Consider the following 9,074-nt stretch of genomic DNA (forward strand, 5'->3'; position numbering starts at 1 on the left):
AAAACTGAAAACAATTAAATAATTTTTTTAATTACTATTCATTAGAGAGAACACTGCATTTGCCTTGATGTACTGTTCATGCGCTAGAATTATTAAAAAAAGAAAAGAAAAAAGCCCTGAAACGCGGAAGCGCAATACAAATAGACCTTAAGTAGCTTTTATTATCTAAAAAGTTGATTCAGTTGCACTGTTTTGGACAGTCTAGAAGAACTTATTGCACCCACATTGCTTATCCCTCAATCTATGAATTGTGATTAGCTAGATTCTTGCCATTGCTTAAGGTCTCTTGTAATTTATAATGTTGAACAATTTTTGCATTGTTGATGGGGGAAATTTTCGCTTTTATGTTAATCATTTTATAAAGAGATACACTGATAATTTATTCTTTTTTTTTTTTTTTTTTTTTCGATAATCACTGATAATTTATTCTTATTCTGTAATTAGTTGCAGTCTGTATTATACCAACAATGGTTTCTGATTTTTTTTTTTTTTGTATGTAGCTGGAGATTGTGATGTCCACCCCAGGTGTATTTGAGGTTGTTTAGAAATGCACTCTTTCCAATTCCTAACTGCAATTGGCTGCTTGGCTAGATACTTGAGAGTTAATTTGCTTTCTTTCTCTTTTGCATAAGTTGCAAGAGCATCCTACTTCGACCTTAGAAGTAATTATCCTCCTAGCTCTTCTTGAATTTATTGATTTATCATTTATGTTCGAATTAACTTTGCTTAACAAAAGTCCTTGACAAATTCTACTTGTGGGCATAGTTATATATAAATGATCTATGGACACAAAGTCCGTACTTGTTTGGAAGGACATTAGACTGGTGTTTCTCATTGGTTGGATATTGTATGAAGAAGTAAGCTTGTTTTATAGCAATTCACGATGAATTGATTCGCTTACTTACAAGTTATCCGAGAAAATGCCAGAGTAATTGGCCCCTTTTTAATACATCTTTTGGCACATTAGATATAAATTTAAGTAGAAGCAATTGTAAGTGCGCAATCTGGTTTTGGATGCATATGTAGAGGTTTATCTGTTGAGAATTGTGTGACATGTCATAGATAGACATCAATAGAGAGCCCATTTTTTATTTTACTATCTATCAAATTGGATAGGTCATATCTGCCAGGAGGCCAGTCAAAACTATCTTAAAAAGGACTTTAAATGTTTTTACCATTCCATATGCAAATTAGAGAAGTCAAAGAAAGGTTCCAGATATGTCTATATAAGGATTGTTCTGCAAGAGTTTTCTCACTTCTGAAAATATCAAGTATGCTGCAGGTTGGTACTGTATTAAATGTCGAGGATGCCATAAATGCAATAAATGCTGGAGCCAAATTTCTTATCAGTCCTGCAGTGGTGAAAGTATGCGCTTTAAATTCTAAATTCTCATTCAGTTTGGGATCATAATACATTAGTTCTTTCTTTTTCCTTTCTAGTGCTCTTAATGATTCTTGTAGCTTTCTATCTTGAATTAAAACCTAAACAAACCTGTTAGGAGACATCATTAACACCCCTTCCTCTGTTTACACTAAACATGCTCATTGGCTGTCGGGACATTATGGTTGATGCCCAATGTGGTGAAGTTTTGTACATACCTCGTGTAATGACCCCAACAGAAGTAAGGGCATCTTTTAAAACTTAAGCTCTCTTTCATTTCTAAGCTTTTACAGATTTTTTTTAGAATTTTTCTTTAAGCACTTGACTTCTTATAATGTTTATCTTGTTGGGCACTTCTATTTCAGAGTGATTTGTTTTCTAGCGTTCTGTTTGAGATTCGAAACTTTTGAGCTATATTCCTTGGAAAGAAAACTTAAAACTTGATTGTGATTTACAGATATTGTCTGCATATGACTCTGGTGCCAAAATTGTCAAGGTAAGTCTTGACATGTTCAATGATGTTTAAGATGGAGCAGTTCATATGGTAGTCATTGTCCAATTCCATATGAATTCCATGTATCATAGACAAATGGATATTAATATGAAAGATAATTATTTATTTGATTATCCTGTTTGCACCAGTTGTTAGGGTTGATAGGTACAAAGTTATGGTAAAATGTACCCACTTGACCATGAATTTCCTTTAAATATACATCAATTGCTTGAATAGTCATGTTTTTCTTCTTCTTTTTTTCTTTTATCTTTTGGTTCAAAATAAAATTCAATCTTTCTATATAACATTATATAAAGTTATGCAAACTACAAGATTAGGTTCTATAGCTTAGCTTGCTAAGTTAGAATAAAATATTTTGTGGATTTCAAATTTCTCTATCTTGAGTGCTACTTGTGGTAATTATGCTGTTTACCTTGTATAAAATTTTCATAAGCATCTATTACACTCTCTGTCTCTTGGAGATCATTACATAATAAAATATATCAGCGAAAATTGGATCAAAATCATAGTAAAATGTTTTTTGAGAGGAATGTGCATCTCTGATTCCCCTGTAATCAATTTGGATTTAAGATTTGTTGTTTTGATTGGTTCATCTTGTCTATACTCTACCCTATCTAAAGTTAATCTTTCAGTTTTCTATCTTGTGAATTGATTGCGCTTTAGACTTACACAAAAAAGATCATGCATTGGCTCTGCTTCCATGAGTTAGCACCTTGGACCTGGTTTGTATTTTTACCACAGAATTTTAAAAGTACTTTGTGCCTTGAAGTGACCTCTCTTGTCTTAGGTTGCTCTAGAAATATTATCCAGCCCACATTGTTCTTCTGGTGTCTATATTAGTCTTATGTAGGTTACTTATGCCCCTAAAATACTGCCTCATAAGTCATAATGCATTCTCCTTCCTCAATCTAAAGAGCATAAAATTTGCATAGTGAAAAAAGTATAGCTAAATATATGATTAAATCTTTTAAACATTTGTGTTCTCTGGTTTCTTCACTAAGCATTCTGGGGGATTTTATACTGTTTGGATGTCAGAAAATGATTCATCTATAGATGTACATTATGGATTTATTTTTCTTATTTGGTGGAATAAGTTTATCCCGTCTCTGCACTTGGTGGTAGTTGGTATATTTCTGCACTCAAGAGGCCTTTTCAGCACATCTCAATGGTTGCTTCTCAGGGCATAACAATAGGCTGTTGACTTTTTGTCTGTCCTGTAGCTTAAAGCCTCACTAGTTTTATTTTTTGCGTTCATGCTCAAAAGTAAGAAAGACTCAAAATTCCACCCTTCTGCTATTTATTATCCAAACTAAAAAAGAAATATATGATTTTTCATTTGGGAATTGTATTCTTAACTCTCCATTATTGGGAGTGCCTTCAAACTTTTTTAAGTTATTATTCTGTTTTAAATGCATGTATCAGCCCTTCAATAAATGAAAATCATGCATAAAATAACATTTCTTAATTCATGTGTACTTTTCATAGATTAAAATTCAAACTTGCAGTATTCTTAGAACATGTGTTTTTGGAGAACTTAAAGAGACATTATGATCAGAAATATTTGTCAAGTTGATACGTTTTACATTCTTATTTTCTGCGTGCAGTGTAATGTTATCTATTTTCTAATCTGATACAGATTCAGTCAGAGAATATATCACCCAAGGAGCATCAGTAGTTGTATTATTTGATGCCATATTTGATATAGAGGCAATTAGTCAAAACAATTTCAACAAATATTTCGACTTGCACATTTTTCAGCTTTGCAGGGAAATGAAGCGGTAGAATAGTAAGATCTATTGTTGTCTATGGATATTGCATGGTATTGTCTTTGCTAGACTATTATATCTGTAGTCTTTTTTTGATGTTGCCAATGCTACTATATTGAAAATTTTAAAAGACCTATAAAGTGTGTGAAGTACTAGACTAAATAAAATGAATGCGATTTGTTCTAAACCAGATATGTTGGACCTAGAAGGTACACTTGTCATGACAAACCATTAAATTCATAAATCCTAACCCACAGAATTGTAGGCAAACTATTTCTTCATCAATGTGTGATATGTATTTTATGTTCGAATGCGGACAAAAAAAAAAATCCAATGCTGATAATATGTAAATTAAGAAAAATGTGTGGCTGATAATTTCTGAGTAGCAGATTGTTGGTTTTGCTAACATTCTACATAAATGGTTCAATTAACATTTTACTAATCCCAGAGTGGATTGAAATCTACCTTATTTGCCACCATACTAGGTTTTCACTCATCAATTTTCATGTTTCTCCTACCTAAGTTAACTTTGATAACTTCATATCAGTATTGTGTTAGAAGATGCTTTTGTGCAACTAAATTTAGTTAGTGAAAATATTTGTTTTTCTTTTTCTTATTTCTTTCTCATGAGCTTCTTTGTGGTCAAGAAACCATGAATTAAAATCCTTTGTTTTCATGTTGCCTCTCTCATTAGTTTCTTCAAGTGTAATTGTGGAAGATTTAACTAGAATGATGATGAGTTATGACCATCATAAATTAAAGGCATCATTTCTTTTTATTAAGGGATATTGTAAGTTAGTATATGTTTAAATTATCCATCTTGATAAAAGCTCCCTCACAAAAAAGTACCAGATTTGATTCGACACACACACACAAATGAAAAATAGAATAAAGCACTTCAGCCTACAAACCAGACCAACCTGATTTAAGACTTGGTTGGTTCAGTTTAGGCCTATGCCACTTTGACTCTGCTCCTTGATTATGAAATGAAATAATGACCATTTCTGGGATGGTTGATTCCTGCATTTTGATCCAACTCAATCTGAATGTGTATCTCCCCTTCCTTTTTGTTCCACCAAAATAACAACAGAAAAGTCCCATATGGCAGGAGATGAACTTTGACAGCTTGGACTCTCAACTTTTCAAAAAAAAAAAAAAGTTCCACCAAAATAACAACAGAAAAGTCCCATATGGCAGGAGATGAACTTTGACAGCTTGGACTCTCAACTTTCCAAAAAAAAAAAAAAAAAAAATTTAATACAAATTGCATACATATCATATATGGGGCCAGGGAAAAGGTTCTGTTGAGGAACATCTCATATGGTAGATAATGCTATTGTGCATTAATGGCATGATCTCTGACTGATTTGTGTGTCATGCAGGAAGAAAAGGTGCACGCTAAACTAATTGCATTACAAGTTCCCCAAAAGTTTCCTTTGCGTCACCTACACCAGGATTAAAGCATCAGAACAATTTTAGGACAAAACTGATGCATATACGCTAGAAATACATAATGGATACATACTAGACTATTGAGGTAAAAGACCAGCCCTTCATTGTTGTCTTCATTTTGTGTGCGTTTTCTTTAACCTAAAGTATCCCTTCATTGTTTGTCAACTGACATGCTAGAAATAACATGGACTGTGGTTTGGAGTTGATACATATCCATTCTGCTAGGAAACTGAGACCCACATGACTTTTGAAATATTTTTGGTGCTATGCTCATTGTCACTGTTTTCATTATTATTGTTGTCCACAACCATCATTATCATTATTTGTACTCAGTTTTCTTCATATCTTTGCAGATTGATGACTATGAATAAACCATGCGATATCTACTCTGAAGAGCAGAAAATTGAGCTTTGAACTGATTTATTAGCTTATTGGTAAGGTCGGTTTAGTTGACATTACAGTGTAGGCATTAGGAATGCAATTCCCCCATTCTCTCAAGTGGTGTATTTGGAGAGAGAAATGCTCGGAGTTTCGAAATGTGAAAACTTCAGTTTTGACTTGAAACTCTCATTCCTTGGATCTTTGTTTGAGTGGATGGCAGAAATGGGCAGTATCTTTGAGTAGCATGATCTTTGCAATTTTCTCTGATATCTGTTGGTGAATCTCTTGTATACTTCTTTTGTACTAGGGCAGTTGGGTTATGCTTCTTTTGTGCTCTCTTAATGAATCATTTACTTGGGTACTTGGCTTTGTTTTCCTTCCAAATCAATAATTTTACACCACTTACTCAGCTTCTATTAAAGTAATTATCTTTGGAGTTCGGACAATAATTCTATTTCTTCTCCTCAGCTGGAATGCAAAAATGATGCTAAAAACTTTTTCTGCAACACTAATTTTAAGTTATTTTACATTATCCAGAATAAGGAAAATATTTGCATCCTCTGTAAAGTACAGGTTCAATCGGAAATGGAGGAAATGATGACAAAAATTGTGTTTAATTTGTAAAGTAGTTCAGAGAAAAAAAAAATTATTTAAAAAATTATAAAGCTGTAAGTTGGTGTCTACACTCTACAGCGTTTCTGAGCTGACCTTGTTTTGGCCAAGAATTCAAGCTCTCAAAGGTAACAGGACAAGGACTTATCGTTGTTTGGGTTTTGCTAACGTATGGCATTAGTAAACTATTTTTAGAAACTTTTTATGAAAAAATAATTAATTGTTTTAATAGTTTTTTCAATTTTCCGTAAAAACTTTTCTAAAATAATGGATAATTAATATATGCTATTAACTGGACTCTTGTTGTTTTGATAAGTGACAAAAAAATTTCGTTAGAAAGAGGAGAAACATTATGAGACACAGAAGTACACAGAGGTACGTAGAAGTGGGCATAGTGCCAAAAGCACTAGGCGATTCATACAAAGAATGTTACACATTTAGCTCAATCGAATGGAAGCCAGCTCTATAGCATTGAAATTCAGGTTGAGACTTTGAGATCCATATGACAATAAAATGGATAGAGACACAGAAGAAAGATACTGAATGTGTGGGAAATTTTGGATTGTTCCTCACGATGCTATATTGGGTATAATATGTCTTTTTGGATATGATGGCTACAGAAGATTTGGATTTTGGTGTTGGGAGAATCAGGCTTGGCTGATCCTTTTCATCATTTTTATGAAGAACACCAAATATCTCTCTCTTTCTCTCTCTCTCTCTCTGTCTTTAGAAAGGCATCATATAATATAGATAACCTTATACGATTAATACTTATTGAACTTGTTTACAAACTACTTGATTGACTTATTCTTTTTTGTATATGGTAAATATTATGACTATTTTTTTTTATTCCTTCACAAATCAAGCAAATAAATAAAAACTAAATTATAATTAAAATTATATTATTTGAATTACTCAGACAAAATAATTTGTATTTATAAATATATAAAAATTAGGTTGATCAAATTGTTAAAAATTATTTACTATGAAATGGGTGGACTTGTTTACAAACACATTAATGTATTTGAGTTTAACTTTTTAATAGATAGTCTAAACTTACTAGAAGCGAGCATTCAAGTTAGACTACTAAAATTTTTAGTTAAACTAACCTAAAAAATACTATTTTTTCTAGTTTAGCTATCCGTATTTTTTATATATATGCATCAAACTCAATACTTTCTTACTTCATTTAAATATTTATTTTTTCACTATCCTCATAGCACAATCAACCACGATTGAGCATTCAGTTAGCCACCACCAAACCAAATCATTCAACCACCACTGCACCACAGCCAACCATTACTGAACAAAACCCAACAACTAGTTCCACAAAAACCCAAAAACATCATACAATTGTCCTAATAAACTGTTCCACAAAAAAACACTTCAGAATCCTCCTAATAAACTGTTCCATTCACCTCACAATTGTCCATAATGAACACCCTTAGATCAAGAAAAAAGAATGACTAGTTATATTTTTTAGATCAAATGTAATCTATCTATATAATATCTAAAAGCAAAGTCTTACATTTATTGTTATTAAGCTCATGTTGAGTCACATCAACATTGCATTTCAGTTTATTTCGATGCATTTATTTAAGAATAAGAAAAGACAAGTTTGGATTGAGAGTATTTATTTTAAATCCAAAATTATTAGAAAATATAGATCTCGCTTCCAAATTCACCATTTTATTCTAAAATCTATGCTGACTTGGATGCCTTGATGACAATCCAAATTAAAATTGATGTGGAAGTGTAAAATTAGAGTTCAAGATTATCTTCTTTAAAAAAAAAATATTTAATATTAAAGTTTTGAAAGTGGCTATGTTTTGATTGGAATGGCATGAATTTTCTATTCCTATTCATAAACCGGTATAACAATCACATCCCTTAATTTTGTTTCAATGGAAATTCAGGACATATCAGCCTAATTTTGACGATTTTATTTAAAATTTGTTCATTCTTACGAAATTTCAGACTGCATTTTTATGTATGAGATTTTATTAACTTTTACTTTAAAAAAAATTTATGAATTGATGCAAGTAGTGCATAATAAGATGACCATGAATTCCAAAAAACTATTGTTATGCATAAATAATTACAATAAAAACAAAAGTTATAACTTTTGTCTAATTTTTTTAATAAGTTATATAACTTATTTAAATAATACAATGCTTTGAATTATCAATACCTTAAAATAAAACTTTTAAAAAATTTAAATTTTATTGACAAGTTACTTTTTAGGTTCAAAAGGCTATAAATATTAGAAAAAGGTTTTCACCCGCCCCTTTAACCTCTTTCACAAATGGGTATCTACTAGAGGGCTGAATACAATACAGTAGAGACTAGAGAGAGAGAGCAAGCAGAAGAAGCATCTAGCTTCCTTGCTCGCATCACAGTTCTACCTGGTAAACCACTTTTCCTTTTCTCTCTTTTCTTTATCGTAGAAACCCCGTTATGTTTTGATCCACTCAAAATTCAATATCACAGACAAGCAAACCCATGCTTTCAAATCAAAATAACTGTTCACTTCATCCTCTGTGTAGACTATTTGGGCAAGAGTCGTCTTCCCCAGTCTACCCATACCAACTATGGAAATCACAGAGAATTGAGCATCACTTGATTTGAGCAACTTGACAATCTTCTCTTTATCTTCGTTTCTGCCATAAGTTTGACCTTCAACCAGAGAAGACGTGGGCGGCCCTGATGTTTTTCTTATAGTCCATCCCCAAGCACCGTCATTCAATTTCAGACCTTCCCTCTCTGTCACAATCTCTTGCAATCTTGTATTGATCCCTTCAATCTTGGATCGCACACTGACATCAAACTTTATAGAACTTGGATTGAAACCCACACAACAAGCAGGGATGAACTTCCGTATTTTACTTCTGCTGCATTCTTCTTCATGCAACTTACGTCGTAAAGCTTCAGTAGCAAACTCGTCCACATCATAAACCAAGTCTTCCGG

The 9,074-nt window shown here is 32.3% G+C and overlaps 1 protein-coding gene and 1 pseudogene across 2 annotated transcripts; both read left to right on the plus strand.

Moving 5' to 3' along the window:
- The window catches only part of LOC115984325, a 32,430-nt pseudogene extending 26,573 nt beyond the window's left edge, over positions 1 to 5,857 (plus strand).
- On the plus strand, positions 543 to 3,978 carry LOC115984328 (KHG/KDPG aldolase-like). 2 transcript variants are annotated; one of them, XM_031107333.1, is made up of 4 exons: positions 543 to 1,366; positions 1,557 to 1,622; positions 1,839 to 1,877; positions 3,654 to 3,978. In XM_031107333.1, exons 1-4 carry the CDS (start codon positions 1,166 to 1,168, stop codon positions 3,675 to 3,677), a joined length of 330 nt encoding a protein of 109 aa, XP_030963193.1. In that variant the 5' UTR covers positions 543 to 1,165; the 3' UTR covers positions 3,678 to 3,978. The 2 variants fall into 2 exon arrangements, with proteins under 2 accessions (XP_030963193.1, XP_030963192.1); XM_031107332.1 differs by lacking the exon at positions 3,654 to 3,978 and adding an exon at positions 3,532 to 3,647.
- Positions 5,858 to 9,074: the final 3,217 nt, after the last annotated feature.

The sequence above is a fragment of the Quercus lobata genome, chromosome 4 (genome assembly GCF_001633185.2).
Source record: "Quercus lobata isolate SW786 chromosome 4, ValleyOak3.0 Primary Assembly, whole genome shotgun sequence".
NCBI classification, from domain to species: Eukaryota; Viridiplantae; Streptophyta; class Magnoliopsida; order Fagales; family Fagaceae; genus Quercus; species Quercus lobata.